Here is a 16,179-nt window from a genome sequence, read left to right as displayed (position 1 = left end):
ATTATTAAAAATGTTTTTCTGAGGACTGAGGTTACAACCCAGTGCTTGCCTCGCACAGCCCTTGATTTGATCCTAAGGGAAAGAGGGAAGAAAAAAAAAATAAAAAAGAAAGGCATGAAAGGCTTTGAAGAGAGGACTTTCTCCAGTTAAGAGACTTGGCTGCTCTTCTAAAGAACACAAATTCAGTTCCCATCACTATCAGTGTCAATCATAATGACTGACAACCAACTGTAACTCCAGTTCCAGGGGGTCTGACATCCTCTTCAGGCCTTCACTGGCATCATGCTCACATGGTACCCACACTCAAGTCACATAAAATAAAATAATAGATAAAAAAGTTAAAAGGGGGCCTGGAGAGATGGGTCAGTGGTTAAGAGCGCTTGTTGATCTTCCAGAGAACCTTAGTTCAGTTCCCAGCACCCTCATGATGCCTCACAACTGTCTGTAACTCCAGTTCCAGGGACCCAACATCCTCTTTTGGTTTCCATGGGTACCAGACATATAAGTGGTATACACATTCATGCAGGCAAAGCACTCATATACATAAAGTAGATGATGATGATCATAAATAATTTTTTAAAGAAGAAGGCAGGAAGGAAGGATGAATTCTGATTTGATTTCAGTGTTGCAGTACTTTTCATGATTTCATTATTGTAAATCTGTAAACCACCTTGCCTGGCCTTCTCTCTTATTTTGTGAGGCATGAGTGTTTTGCTTGCTTGTATGCAAATGAACCACATGTGTGCAGGTGCCGAAATACAGAGAAGGCATCAGATCACTGGAACTGGAGTTACGGGCTGTCTGAGACATCCTGTGGGTACTGGGAACTGAACCTAGGTCCTCGGCAAGAGCAGCAAACCGTCTTACCCGCTAAGCGACCTCTCTAGCTCCGTTTTTATTTCTTAGAGGTTATAGTAATCTATCAATTTCTAAGACATACTTTTTTTTTTTAACATCATAAATGTCTCCAAAAGTGGAGACTGAGTTAGGTGTATTGACTTTGAGATATGCAGTGGAAATCTGTTTCTTAGAGCTGTTATAATAGATTACCGTAAGCATGACTGTGTAACAACAGAAAAGTGTTCTCTTACATTCTGGACGACAGGAGTCCAAGGCATTAATATGACCATGCTCCTTCCAAAGGCTCTAAGGAAGAATTTTATTATAAAATATTATTTACAGGACCAGGGTCGTGGTAATGCTGGACTTGCTGTATCCTGAGCTACAGCTCCAGCCCTTAGGGGAGAATTCTCCATTTCTTTCAGATTTACAAATTATTTATTTTATTTTTTTGAGGTAGTTCTCTCTATGTAGCTCTGGCTGTCCTAGAATTCTCTATGTGGACTAGGGAGGCCTCACACTCAAGAGATCTGCCTGCCTCTGCCTCCTGGGATTAAAGGTGTGCACTACCACGCCCGGCCTGGTCGGCTTTTTTATCCACATTCAACTTGACCTCCCCACGTTTCCAATTAGGATCCGTATGTTAACACAGTCAAAACAAGCATCTTTCTTCCTTCCCCAAACCCCAACTATAACTTTGAAAGTTCTATGATTGTATAATCACTGTAAGCCTATAACTACATTCTTCAAGAGACTACAGGAAGATGGAAACAGTTGTTACAGTTTTGGAGATCTAAGCGCCTATTTCTTTTAAACATTCCGTCTAGTTATTTCACAGGATACATTTTAAAAAGCAGGACCCTGTACAACAGTATGCCCAGGCTTTTCTCAAGAGTAAGTTACGACGGGTCCCGCCGAGCCACCGTCCACAGGGTGGGCCTCACTCAACGCTCGCCTGCGTCACGATCAGCCACTCCCTGGGCTCTCAGCGTTCCCTCCGCCCCACTTCCTCTCTCCAGGCCCCGCCCCGCGCCCGTGCGCCTGCGCCTGGGCGAACACGTGGCTGCCGCGGAGCCAGAGCAGCAATGGCGGCCGGTGGCGGCGGTAGCTGCGACCCCTTGGCCCCGGCGGGGGTCCCCTGCGCCTTCTCGCCGGACAATCAGGCCTACTTCGCGTTAGCCTCTAGCGACGGTCACTTGCGGGTGTGGGAGACAGCCAACAACCGGCTGCACCAGGAGTACGTTCCTTCCGCGCACCTCAGCGGTACCTGCACCTGCCTGGCCTGGGCGCCAGCGCGGCTGCAGGCCAAGGTAGGGCGACCGGGACGGCGGCGGGGAGGGCGCCCTCCTGGCCGGGCCGCGGCGTCCCGGGCCGGGTGGCGCGTGGCACCGCGTCGCGCGTGGCCCGGGGCGGCCGGGCGAGGAAGCGCGGGGCCGGACGGCGGCGCTTCCTGGCCCCACGCCGGGACCGAGAGTGCGGCCTGTCCCGAGGGGCCAGTGAGAGGGTGCGGCCCGATCCGGCGGTCTCCGGGATGTCTGTACTGGCTGTCGCTGGGCCGCCATGTTCACCGGAGTCCTCGGTAACCCCCGGGAAGTGCCCCCCGGTACTTCCAGGCCTGCCTCCTCAGCGTGTCCCCATCAGAGCGACCGACTGCGTACTTTAAGACAGTCTAGCGCTTCCGCATCCCAAACCCGGCTATTGGTTTTGCTTTGGGCAGTTGGAATGCGCAAGTCTTGTTTTCTCCCTTCCGGGAGCCCCTTTGCTTGGATGCGTGTTCAACACGTGTTCTAGGCTGTGGGAGTCTGACTCCCACAAACTCTCTACTTTCGTAGCTTCCTTTCATGCTCAGCCTTTTAACTTCTGCTCAAGTTCCACCTTTCTTACTTTCCCCTCTTATCCTTAGGATGCAGAGGTAAAGCGAAATAGTAGAATCGCCTGGTTTAAGGCATATGATGGACATCCCAGTGATCTCCCCCCCCCCAGTTGGTAAACTGCTGAGTTAGGGAATCCTTTTCGATGTCAGGTAAATGCTGTTCACTGTTGAGTCACTCAGTTTCATCTCAACGCGCACGTGGTTGTTGCAGTTAGGCAGTAGATAGGCAAAGGAATCACTTCTGTTTGAACCGGAGCTGGGGGCATCCTAAAGTATGTGACGTTTTGCTGTCACTGGTGTAAAATTTACAAAGTTAGTGTTTGGGATAGCTTATTCCTTCTGATCACCAGAGAACGCTTACACTTAAATCTTTGGGTTGGAAGTTGTTGCGCTTATGTCTAACTTGCTGTACTTTGGGTTAGTATGTTTAGGTATTTATCAGATTTTTTTTTAAGCTATATTTCCAGTTTCTCTTGGTAACAAAGAGCACATATTGGGCCCTATAAGTCAAATACAATTAGTTTTGTGAAAGTTATAATTGTCAGTATTATAACTGTGGTACTTTTTACTTTATAAAGTTTGCTTTGTAATTTAACAGTCCTTTAAAGTGGTGCAAGTAGCAACACTCAGAAATACAGAGCAGTGGTTAGTTAAATGAACGTACCCAAGCAAGTCTAGCCTCTGTTATAATTGTGTTGTCCCCTGTTTATAACATGAGGATTATCATACCTCTTTATAGGGTAGTTTTGAAAGGTAGTATATTTAATAATGCAGAATCACTTGGAATAGTATATGGTGTCTCAAGTGCAATGCTTATTACCTGTATTAGTATTTTGCATTTGTATAGTTAGTCCTGCAAGGAATGTAAAAGTAAGCAATGTCAATAAAGCCCAAAAGGAACTAGTCCTTAAAACCTTTTTCTTAGTTGTCTGCAACAGGTAATTAATATTAGATAAACTGAACTTCATTCACTTTGCTTTCCTGCTGACTCCCCATCTTCTAGGCCCCAGAATGAAACCCAAGTTTTTTAACGTCATGGTTTGAATATTATATTCATCCACTGTGATACAGTAGGAATAAGAGTGTTGTTAAAGGAGCCCTACTTTAACCTTCCACCAAGGCTCCTCAGGTTAAAGCAAAGTTATATGACAAAACATCTGACCTGAATTCTGGTTATGAGCCTAAAGCGGTGTGCCTGATTTGTATGTGGTTCCGTCCCCAGCAAGCCCGCCCCCCAAGTGTTAGTGTCACTTTTTTTACGCATATGTTGCCATTTTTGATATGTAACCACAAAATGTCCTGTAATCACTGCATTTTACAAAACTGGCTTAGGCTGGGATGTAGCCCAAAGGTAGAATACTTGCCTAGCACATGAGAAGCCCTGAGTTTAATCAGTAGCACCACAAAATAAAAAATAAAGCAGAAGAGATTATAGCATTTTAAGTCAGGGCCCAGGAAGCTAAATGGCTTAACCAGAGCAGTGGCCCCAGGATCATGGTACTGACTCCCAGCCAGTGCCCTTACACTACCACCCTCGCGCTTTAGTCACGAGAGCCAGGGTGCTCAGAGAGCTGCAGAGATACCATCCTGGGTATGTGACTTACTGAAGCATCAGTTTTACTTGAAAATTAGGGAAGCAGTTTTCTGGCATTAAGTTTGTACATATTTCAAACAGTGGAATTGGAAGGTCTGGCTTTGTGATGGGGCAGGGAGTAGGATGGGGGTGGGTTATGGTAGGATATGGATCCAAGTTTGTGGCTCCCTGGATTGTGTGCCCTGCTGTTTTAAGTACTAAGATGGTTTCTTCATACTAAACCCATTTGATTTTTCATCTTTGAGCCTTTAAAGTATGAAACACAAAAAGGATGTTTTTATGAAGACTATGTTCCTAGCATATTGGTAAGGTCTGGTATGAGACTACTTCAGTGTGGAAGCAGAGATAATACTCTCCTACTTCCAAAACCTTTAGGATTAAATGAGATAATGTATATGATTGTTGTAGTAAGACCTGGTCCATGAGCCAGACACAGTGGCACACACCTGCAATCCCAGCACTTGGGGAGGCAGAGCCTGGAGTTTGAAGCCAGCCTGGTCTACAGTGGGAGTCCAGGACAGCCAAGGCTACACAGAGAAACAAACAAAAACAAAGACCTGCTCCATAGTAAATATTCTGTCTGGACTCATGTAGTGCTGTGTTCTTCAATGTCAGTAAGTTCATGTGGGTGTTCTGCACTTGGTTTAATAATTGACACTTTGCTGGAAGGACAATGTATGAAGATATTCTATCACCAAAGAAACATAAATTCATGCTGTGTTTCTTGGATAACAGGTTGTCGTAGTGGTTCATAAATGTTTAAAAAAGCTAGATTGCTTTTTCTTTTCTCTAGAATGATCATACAGCCTTTAAGTTTATGCATTGATAGTTTTAGCCTTTTTCTGGTTTATATTTGTGAACTGAGGCTCTTATGCTAGTGGCAGGCTAGAGCCACACATTTAAGCCACCTAGAAACTGATCCTGTTTCCTCCCCAACCCTTCTCTCAAACTTTTCTTTCTTTATCCTCTGGTAGTAGAACCCTTGTTCTATCTGGCCTTGTCTGATGTTGTCTACCACCAGCTTTGTAGAAACATAAGCATACAGCATAGAACCTGACTGAAGGACTTGGCATTTCAGGTATTAGATGTCATCAGAGCAGGACTGAAACACTGATGATATTTCTAGGAAGAATTTAAGCTATCTTCATTCCCATTTCTTGGAGATACAGCACAGTTCAGCTGTGTTCCTGACTGTCTAGAGGTCTCAAGTATTTAAATTTCAAAAGAAGGTAAAGGTGGCAGATTAGAGCCTTACTGGCAGAATATTTGTTTTGATATATTTGTAATTTTGTGAAATGTGTATTTTTCACTCTTATTTATGAAAGACTTATGGCAGAGTAAGTACCACTAAAACAGGTCAAAAATAGATTACTTTTACTAAACTGGATTACTACTTACTAAAAATGGAACTTAATTTTCAGTGCCTAGAAGTCAGTTTTTAAGACTGGTTTGATCTGTTAGTGGGTTGTGAAACAGATTTAGCAGGTTATAACAACAGTAATTGAGGCAGATTAGAAAGGTAAGGAAATGGTGAGGATAGGTTTTTCTGTGAAACTTGTTTATTTATTCAGATTTTTTCCCCCCAAGTCAAGGAAGGGTTTCTCTGTGTAAAAAGTCTTGGCTGTTCTGGAAGTCACTTTCTAGACCAGGCTAGCCTCAGAGATCCACCTGCCTCTGTTTCCTGAGCACTGGGATTAAAGGAATGCATTGCCATGACTTACTTGGTTATGCTTTTTTAAGCCCTTGTCTTCACCTGATCTTTAACTAATGTATGTGACAATCTCAGCATTCTGATAACCTTGATTAGACAGGCTTCTGGTGTTTATTGCTTAGCTCACATTGGAAACCTTTTTACTCTAAGAAACCACATTTTTAAAAATAAGTTTTCACTCCTGCCTTCATGCAGATTTTCCAATTACAGATACTTGAGCCAAATTCTCAGCCAACCCTTTTTATTCAACCTTTTTATTATGTGACATAATGCTGAGCTCTTTAGAGGGAAAGCTATGACTAACAAGTGGACAGCTCAGGACTTAGTGGTCTCTGACACAGTATGACTTGAGAAGCAAGAGGTTTCTGGAGGAAGAGTTTGTTTAAAGTTTAGAGAGTGTGGTGTAAGGATGGAGCTGAAGTCAGTAGCGCCGACCTGGACTCAGGACTGTTTTGTGTGGAGTTGTACTTTAAAACACTAGATTGGGGGGGGGTAGCGTAGTAGTTAAGAGTAAGCATTGTGGCCCAGTCAGAGGCCCTAAGTTGGCCTCTCAGCACCCACATTGGGTGGCTCCCACGCCTGTAACTAGAGCGTCAGGGATCTGATCTGATACCCTGCTTCTGTGGACACTTACACACATACACACCAACAGTTTGAAGCCATTATATTTTACTAAGGTGCACATTGGTTATATAAATTACTGATTTGGTTGATGTGTTATACGGTGAACTTGATCATCTTTCCATCTAGTACATGGGCAGGTATGTATAGTTGCATTTGCTTTTCTGAGGGGTACCAGAGATTGAATTTGTTATATAAATGCTCTAACCCTAAGCCAGGCCTCAAGCCCTGTACGTGTTTCTTAGATTGGGGTCATTTACTCAGGCTGACTTGGAACTCAGTCTGTAGCCCAGACAAGCCTTGAGACCATGATTCTCTGTTCTCTCCTACTCCAGTATTGAGTTGAGATTAAATACACGAAGTATTTAGCTTTAGAGGATCACCAGGGAGTGATTCTTGAAGTTGTGAAAAACCTGAAGTGATTCCTTCCACTAACTAGCTTTTGCTTCCACCAGAAACAGATTCTGAAGCTGGGGCAAACAAGGTTTTGATAATACTGTTTATTTTTTTTCTTTAAAAAAAAAAATAAAGCATATTTGGACCAGTTTTTGTTTTATACTTTAAGAAACTTCAATATGTATAATTTAATTTGGATAAAGTAAAAACATACATATTTTGGTTTTTCTTTTTTTTCCCTTTCCTTTGTGTGTGTGTGTGTGTGTGTGTGTTTGGTTTTTTTCCAGACAGGGTTTCTCTGTATAGCTTTGGCTGTCCTGGACTCACTTTGTAGACCAGGCTGCCCTCAAACTCAAATCGATCTGCCTGCCTCTGCCTCCCTGAGTGCTGGAATTAAAGGAGTGTGCTATCACACTCAGTTGTATTGTGGTTTTTCAAATGTTTTCCTGTGTTGTACTGGCTATCCTGGACTACTATGTAGACCAAGCTGGCCTCAAACTTACAGAGATCCTCCTGCCTCTGTCTCTCAAGTGCTTGACTTAAAGACATATGCCACAATGCCCAGCTCTTTATTTAAGACAGTCTCAGATAACCTGGGTGTAATGGAGACCAGGGCTGTGCCCATACAGAGAAGACACTTTGGTAAGGCGGTAGTGATTGTGAGGTGTTTCAGAATTAAGGAGTTTGGGATATCATAATATTTGCCTTCACTTTACTGTTTGAACATTTCTGATGTGAAAATTGAAAATCTGAAATGCTCTAGGTTAGTTAGTGTCCCCGCCCCACCCATCGTGATACAGGTGTTTCTGTTCGTGACTTTGGGTAGAAATCTCATTTGTGATTTGGGGTCATTCAAAGTCACTTTAAAAACCATAAAACTGAGATGGGAACTAGGGTGTTCCTAATTCAGAAGTTTCAGTGTTTCAAACTGAGACTTCCAGACTATATTTTGGCTTTTGGATTTTCTTGTAACATCTCTTGGTTTTATTAATATAGTTACATTTCTAAGGACTTGCAAAGATGTTACTTTTTAGTGAAAAGTTACTTTTTCACTAAAATGTAACTATTTTTGTCAGTGTTCTAAAAGTTAAATTCTTTAAATGTATTCCTTTTAAGACAAAAAAAAAAAAGAAATAGGGAGAAAAAGAATATATGCTTTAGGAATCTGGGGGGAAAGGGCTGCTTTAGAAATCTCTGATCAGTGGACTGACCATCCTACTGACTGTCCTGTCTGTCTGTCTGTCTATCTTTCTTGGGAGGAGCGTATGTAGCTTAGGCTAGCCTGGGGCTCCTGGTCTTGTTTCAGGACCTCCCGGGTACTGGGTTACAGGCACATTGTGCCATTGCTGCTTCTGTCCCTCGGTCTTCTCCTCACATGGGCAGTGTTGTAGCTTTCACCAGCGGTTCTTGGATTGAGTGGAGCTGTGTTGACCAGAGATCTTGCCTGAGTAAGGAAAGTCCCCTTTCTAGAGCATTAGTCTTGCTTCATACCAAAAGATTTCCAGAGCTTCCTCACACTAAAGTTTAAACCACACGGTTATTTATATAGGTTGGAAAGTGCTAAGGAATCACGGGAGTGGGTTGGAAAGATGGCTCAGCTGCAGAGAGCGCCTCCTGCTCTTTTAGAGGCCCTTGATTTGGTTCCCAGCACCCACATGGCAGCTAACAACCAACTGTACCTCTAGTTTCTGGGGATCTGATGCTCGCTTGGCCTTTGTGGGTACCAGGCATCCGTGTTACACACATACATACATACGGGCTTATACACATTTCTAAAGTCTATGGAAGAAAAGTTAATATAAAATTGAAATTTCAGCATTACAAGCTCTGATGTAATGGTACTCTTGAGTTCATGAGTTTTTGTTTGCTTCCAAATTTTGAGACAGGCTCTCATGTAGCCAAGAGTGACCTCTACCTCTTGAGTGCTGGGCTTAGATGCTTGGTATACCGTAGCTGGCCACTTTTGATGGCCAGGCATGAGCTGCGATGTATCCCAGTCTGATGGCTTTTCCCCACCAGGTGGACAGGGTGTCTTCAAAGTCATCAGAAGCAGCAGCCCAGCAGGAAAGTACCAGATTAACTCATAACCAGCCACTAGGGCATGCTGCTGCTCAGAACTATTGGTTGACTCAGATTGAAATTGATGTATGTGAATAGAAAATTGTGTTTTCTTGAAAATGAAGCTAGAATTTGAGGAAAATGAAGAGTTGGCTGCTTGGGCCTGCATGTATGGGGTTCATAGACCCTTGGTGTAAATTTCTTGTTGGGGAGGGGAAGCTTTCCTGGGACCTGCTAGGAAGAGGCGCTATTTGAGAAGAAGAAGGAGCGTTGAGAAGAAGGAGTGTTGGGTCTGTTAAGAGAGTGCTAAGAGTGTGCGAAGTGGGACAGTTTGCTGCCTGACCTCTTTCTGAAGGGGTGGGAAGTGGACCCGGAAACTTTGTAAAAGTGTCCTTTAGGCCTAATGGGACTGGTATTTATATATTAGTGATATTTGGTGTATATTTGAAATATTAAGTTAAAATCGTATTTTTACTTTTTTTTTCCCCCAGGAAAGCCATCAAAGGAAAAAAAGGAAATCAGAAGTTATAGGAACAAGTGACCAGGTTGACCTGTTGGCTCTTGGCACAGCAGTTGGTAGCATTTTATTGTATAGTACAGTAAAAGGAGAATTACACAGTAAATTAATAGTAAGTATATTTGTGTGTTTTCTATAAAAGATGTGACAGAAACTAATTATTAGGGTTTATTAAAAGTACTTCAAGATAGTGATGAGCGCTGTATGTAAGAGCAGTTGCCCATCCCATTGCATTGAAACATCTACATAGTATTCTTTCAGAGCTCTGTAGGTAATGCACACTTACATGAGTCAGAGTACAGAGGGCTCTGACAAGTCAAAGGAGATCAGGGGCTTGCAAGTCAGCACAGACGGCAGCTTCAGGAAGACTCCTCCTCCTCTTAGAGGGCACAAGGGCGGCAGGCACTTGGAGTTGCAGCTGAAGCGGAGACCAAAGTAGTTGACTTTGCTCGCACTACTGTCCTCTGTGGACTCTGGGCCTGGGACACACATTTCAGAGACTGTTCCCCTAATGGCTGAAGGGAGGGATGACACTGGTTTCTCTTGGGTTAGGAAGATTGCCTGTTGGCAGTTTGTACTGCCACGGGTGAAGAAGCCAACAATTGAGGTGATGCAAACAAGAGGCCAGGGGAAATAAGGTCCTGTCTTTCCCTCCAGCCATGTCTTCTCGCAAAACATATTGGCAGTGGATCCAGCTGGCACAGCAGACCTGGGTGTTGCAGAGTCCCAGACCAGTGTCTCAGACACTGTAGAAGTGTGGGTCGGCCACTGGAAGACAGTCACTTTCCTGGCGTAATTGGTTTCAGGCTATGTTACAGTGTGCTTTCATTCACCAGACAGATGTCTGTATAGAGGAACGCTTACCGTGTGAAAGAACAAGACATCAGATTTTTTCATTTTAAACAACCATAGAAAATTTGGAATGATACAAAGTTTAAAATGGAAAAAGTAATGAATCTGTCACCAAGAGAGCTTTCCATTTATTAGTTTGTGTATTTTTTTTATTTTGTGTATTTTTATGCTTAATACATAGACTGAAAAAAATAGTTCATGTGGTCATTAATAGTATTCTGATTTTCGTGTTTATTGTTATAAGCAGTTTTCATCTAATCTAAAATTAGTTGAAATTTTTCTAATGACTGTCCCAAGTTTGTGTTAAATTGGATAGTCCCTTCAGTATATAATTGACCATTTGGTAGTTTTCAGTTTTTCTATTGCGAAAGAATGGACCCCTCCCCCCCCAAATGTCGTTCCTTGAACTTATAAGTGGTGTAAGTCAGGGTTTTAGAATTAATAATGATTTCTGGAAGTCTTCCTCATTTGTCACCATCACTAGTGAGAGGATAATCCCTGTGTTTCAGTAGCATTATTGCATTGCCACCCTGAAAAGCCCATGCAAACAGCAACAAGAAAAATCCCCAGAGTTTGGTGGATGAAAAATGTCTGGTTTTCCTCTGTCTGTTTCCAAAGGCCTCTCTGTGCATATGCAGACAAATACATGCTCATATATGTGTGTGTGTGTGTGTGTGTGTGTGTGTGTATACATATGAAACTTGAAAAATGATCTGGCTTTAAAGCTGCTTTTAGAAATTGTCTACATAGGGCTGGGAGATAGCTTAGTTGGTATGATGCCTGCCTTGCAGTAGAAGGCCCTGGATTTAGTCTCCAGGACCAACGTGAAATTTAAAAAGGTTAGGCATGGTGGAGTATGCTATCCCAGTACTGGGAAGGCAGAGACACATAGCTCTTTGGGGCTGAATGGCAAGATAGCTTCGCCTTCGTGGCAAGCTTCAGGCAAGGAAAAGACCCTGTCTCAAAATAAAATTTTAAAAAGTAACAATTTCTGAGGAATGTCAGCTGACATTGTCCTCTGGCCAGCACTCAGATGAATGTGCTGGCACACACATACAATTTCCCAGCATGAATATACACACATACCACCAAAATTGTCTACATTAAAGATTATAAAGATGACAAAATTTTGGCATATGTCAGAATGTGTTATTCCTCTCCAAGTGGGCTCTACCTCTATGGTTGGAAACTAAAAAAGATAAAAGCATTGTTGACAGAATATGTTTTCATCTGTGTTACACAAACAGGGTCTAACTGAAGAAACACTGATTTCTTTATTGAAAAAAAGCTCCCCTCCTCCTTTTGAGGTAGCACACTACTGGGTAGTTCAGGCAGGCCTCAAACTCCTCAGTACTTCTATGCTATGGTTAGAAGCCAGCGCCATCCTGGTTGACAGATTTTTATTTTGTGTGTGTGTATTTTTTTCAACTAACTACCTTAAAAGTTGATTTCAGCTGGACACTGGTGCATGTCTGTGATTCAGATGTTTGGCAGACAGAGGCAGGAGGATTACTGTAAGTTCAAGGCTATCTCCATCTTCATAACAAGTTGGAGACCAGTCCTTGTTTCATAAAGAAGTTGATTTTTGGATCCATGGTTTGAGTCCAGTAGTTCTTTCAAGTATGGTAGGCTCACATCTTGTGCTGTCATTTCTGTCAAAAGTGAATGACATTTAGTCTAGTACCCTTTGAGGATGCAGAAGTAGGTTTTTTTTCTACAGAGGAACAGAAAATTTACATTTTAAGCTCTAGCTGGTTTGTCTCATTTTTGATGTTGGAATACTAAAATGGATAAGATGTAGTTAAGGACTAAGGTTTTGGGTAATTGTTTGGTAATTCTGGATTCATACTATTATGTAAGACTTTGTTTCTTTTTTTTTTAAATCTGTAGAGTGGTGGGCATGAAAACAGAGTCAATTGCATACAGTGGCATCAAGACAATGACTGCATATATAGTTGTTCAGATGATAAGTATATTGTGGAGTGGAGTATACAGACATGCAAAGTAAAGTGGTGAGTACCTCCGATGCCTGGGAGTGGAGGTTGGCCCAGCATCTTTTGGGATACTAGAGGGAATACATGCGTTCATAAAGTTATGTAGGTGGTTCTCTAGGGACTTTTAGGCAAATTAGGCAGTCAAGATTTTTATTTTATGTGCATTAGCATGAAGGTGTCAAATCCCTTGGAACTGGAGTTACAGACAGTTGTGAGCTGCCATGTGGGTGCTGGGAATTGAACCCAGGACTTTAGGAAATGCAGACAGTGCTCTTAACCACTGAGCCATCTCTCTAGCCCCAGCATTCAAGATTTTACTACATAAAAGCAAAATAGAGGAGATTAAGGAGAATGAGGTAGAGGGAAAGCAGCAAAATGGCATAAAGTAAGAAAACAAATGTACAAGAAATTTTATAGTTGGCATGAGGTTATTTGTCAGATTCACAAGGTGGAGTTGGAAAGGGCTGGTAGACCCTGCATAGATAGGTTTGGATAGGGAAAGATGGAAAAGCCCTTTTAAGAATGGGCAAAGGAAGGTAGAGATATGGTCAGAGCAAAGGCCAGGGGATAGGAAAGTAAAAGATTAACTTGGTAGTGAGTAAATTGATTTAGAGGTGGGTGTACTAGTGGATAATAGATGGTAGAGGATAAAAATACCCTTTATCCCCTGTTGGGTGGAGACTTTCTGCGGTCATCTATGGTAGGCTCCTGTCCTGTTCCCTCTTCCACCTCTGTGGTGTCTATCCTGTTTGCCTTCTGAGTGAGGATTAAGCTTCTTCCCTAGGGTCCTCCTTGTTTAGCTTCTTTAGGTCTATAGATTTTAGTATGTTTATCTTATATTTTATGGCTAATATCTGTTTATAAGTGTGTATAGGCAGCCAAACTTCAGGCAGAGTGCAGGGAATCTTATGGAAGAAGGGGGTGGTTATAGAAGGACATGAAAGGGATAGGAGCCCCACAAGGAGACCAACCAAATTAAAATATCTGGGCCCAGGGTTCCCTGTATATCAACCAAGGAACATGCATAGAGAGGACCTAGACCTCCTGCTCAGATGTAGCCCATGGGCAGCTCAGTCTCTATATGGGTGCCTGAGTAAGGGGAGCAAGGGCAGTTTCTGATATGAACTCAGTTTGATCACTTCCCTCTGGTGGGACGACCTTGCCAGCCTACAGAGGAAGGGGATCCAGGCAGTCCTGATGAGACTTGATAGGTTAGGGTCAGATAGTAAGGGAGGAGGACCTCCCCTTTAGAGGACTAGGGGAGCGGGATGGGGGTCAAGAAGGAGGGAGAGTAGGACTGGGAAGAGGTGAGGGCGGGGCTACAGTAGGGATATAAAGTGACTAACTTGTAAAAAGTAAAATATATTTTAAGATATCCTTTAGTTAGAGGCATTATGGTCTGAAAAGAGAAGTGGTTTGGGAGCTTTCATACAATTTGAAGTGAAAGACAGACTTTGCATACATGATCACAAGGAGGGTTTAACATCTAAGGAAGGGTTTGGGGCTGGAGGTGCAGGTGAGCTTGCCAGTGTTTGCACCGCACTTACTGCTGGTCACACTTACTGTGCTGGTGACTGGCCAGAAACACCTGGAGAGAGTCTTGACAGTGGTCTGGAGTGGGCCTTGCAGTGTCCAAGCACTCTGGGTGAGAGTCCATGGTCATTCATATAGAAGTGGTTTAGCATGTTAGACATAGCAGTGTACTTAATCATAACTTCATGAGCCTGCATGTGTTCCTGCTGCAAAGTTAAGAAATAGGTTAGATGAAAACCTGACTGCTTTCCTACTGAACTATGCTATAATAAAGTAATTGAGTTTCCAGCTTTATCTGCAGTGTTCTTAACCACTGCTAATTTGTATCTTCCTCCCATTATAAATATTATGTACCAGTTTGTGCTGTGAAGTGTTAGGATTATTCTTTTTCTCTCCCCTTCCATTAGTGTGTCATAAACAATATGACCACTTATTGTTACAGCAGAGGCTTGTGGAATTCTAGGTTTATATTTATATTTCTTTGCTGAAAGTTTTGCTTGGTCTCGTGTACTTGTTTTATTTTCTTGGAGTAGTGTAACTTAGGTACATGTAAACACATCCTGTAATCAGTTTTATGTGTGTCCCAGAGGACTTCAATAACTTTAGTCTGCAGAACAACTTCCAGCCTGAGTTCTGCAGGAAGTGTTCTTTGTTAAATGGAGCCTGTTCCCCAGTCCTATTTCCCTTTCCTTTTGGACATGTTACTTCATAGATTTCTATGAAAGAAGTGTGCATGTGTGTGCTGTGATTTTGCTTGCTAGTCACTGTCTTTAATTCTCTTCTCATGGGGCTGGAGAGGTAGCTCAGTGGTTGAGAGCATTGTCTGCTAGGACTTGGGTTCAATTCCCAGCACCCATGTAGTAGCTTGCAACTCTCTGTAACTCTAGTTCCTTACACCAATACATAAAGTAAAAATTAAACTTAAAAAAAAAATTCTGTCCTCACAGTTGATTGATTTGTGGAACAAGAGCATTAGGAATAATTTTATACCAGGACTCTTTTCTTTATAAAACGTTGATTTTTTTTTTTTTTAAAGCTTTAATTATGTATTTGTGTTAATATGTGTATATGAGGGCCCAAGACCAGAAGACCTGGAGATTAGTTATGAGTTGTTGCAATCTGTGTGTCAAGACCTGAACTCAGGTCTTCTGCAAGGGTAGTACACTTTTTTTTTTAGATTTTATTTATTTAATGGATGAGTGCTCTATCTGCATGTACGCCTACATGCCAGAAGATAGCATCAAATTCCAGGATTGATGGTTGTGAGCTACCATGTGGTTGCTGGGGATTTAACTCAGTACCTCTGGAAGAGCAGACAGTGCTCTTATCCATTGAGCCATCACTCCTGCCTCACATTTAAAAAAATTACTTTATTTCATGTGCATAGGTATTTTGCCTGTATATATGTCTATGAGGGTATTGGATCCTCTGGAACTGGAGTTAAAGACACGTGTGAGCTACCATGTGGGTGCTGGGAATTGAACCTGGGTCCTATGAAAGAGCAGCCAATGCTCTTAACTGCTGAGCCATCTCTCCAGAGCTGTCTCTTCAACCCTCAAGATTCTTGTCTTTTCTTTTAAAAATTGTTTATTCATGTGTATGTGCGTATGCATTATGGCTTGTGTGTAGAGGATAGAAGATAAATTTTGGGAATTGATCTTCTCTTTCATTCCATCATGTGGGCCTGGGGTTTGAATTCAGGCTCTTAGGCATGACAGCTTGCACTTTCCCAGATGAGCCATCTTGTAGGCCACCAAGTCATCTGGTAGGCCCTGGTATCTCTTGTGCTTGTGTGGGGTGTGTGCTGACATGCTTCCATGCCTGTACAGCTGGAGATGTGATTTTCTGTAGCCCAAGCTGGCTACACAGAGAAACACTTGTCTCAAAAAACCAAAACAACAACAAAAAGTTAACAGTTTCTTTGGGTGTGGTTGTTAGTAGGGGTGGAAGTTGGTATTATCCTCTACACATGAGGACAGACTCGGGAAGCTTCTCAGGTTTCTCGGCAGTGTGAGGAGTATGCATGTGGAGGCCAGGGGTCAATTTCAGAGTCTCTTCAGGTATCCATCATCTTTTCTGTTCTGTATTTTTTTGAGACAGGGTCTCAAGGGACCTGGAACTTGTCTATTTGGCTAGATTGGTTGATCAACAAGCTCCAAAGTCCCTTTTGCCTTAGACTTTCCAGTGTTG

At 42.6% G+C, this 16,179-nt stretch overlaps 1 protein-coding gene across 1 annotated transcript in view; it reads left to right on the top strand.

The window, feature by feature from the left end:
- The first annotated feature begins 1,886 nt into the window (after nt 1–1,886).
- The window catches only part of Wdr43 (WD repeat domain 43), a 46,976-nt gene continuing 32,683 nt past the window's right edge, over nt 1,887–16,179 (top strand). The window contains exons 1-3 of the mRNA XM_021647163.2: nt 1,887–2,150; nt 9,585–9,722; nt 12,353–12,474. Coding sequence (XP_021502838.1) covers nt 1,926–2,150; nt 9,585–9,722; nt 12,353–12,474 — 485 coding nt within the window. The 5' untranslated portion in view covers nt 1,887–1,925. The remainder of the gene's footprint in view (nt 2,151–9,584; nt 9,723–12,352; nt 12,475–16,179) is intronic.

This window comes from Meriones unguiculatus, chromosome 1 (assembly GCF_030254825.1).
Source record: "Meriones unguiculatus strain TT.TT164.6M chromosome 1, Bangor_MerUng_6.1, whole genome shotgun sequence".
Lineage (NCBI taxonomy): Eukaryota > Metazoa > Chordata > Mammalia > Rodentia > Muridae > Meriones > Meriones unguiculatus.
Note: the sequence above shows the minus strand (reverse complement) of the source record. Positions and strands in the feature narration are given on the sequence as shown.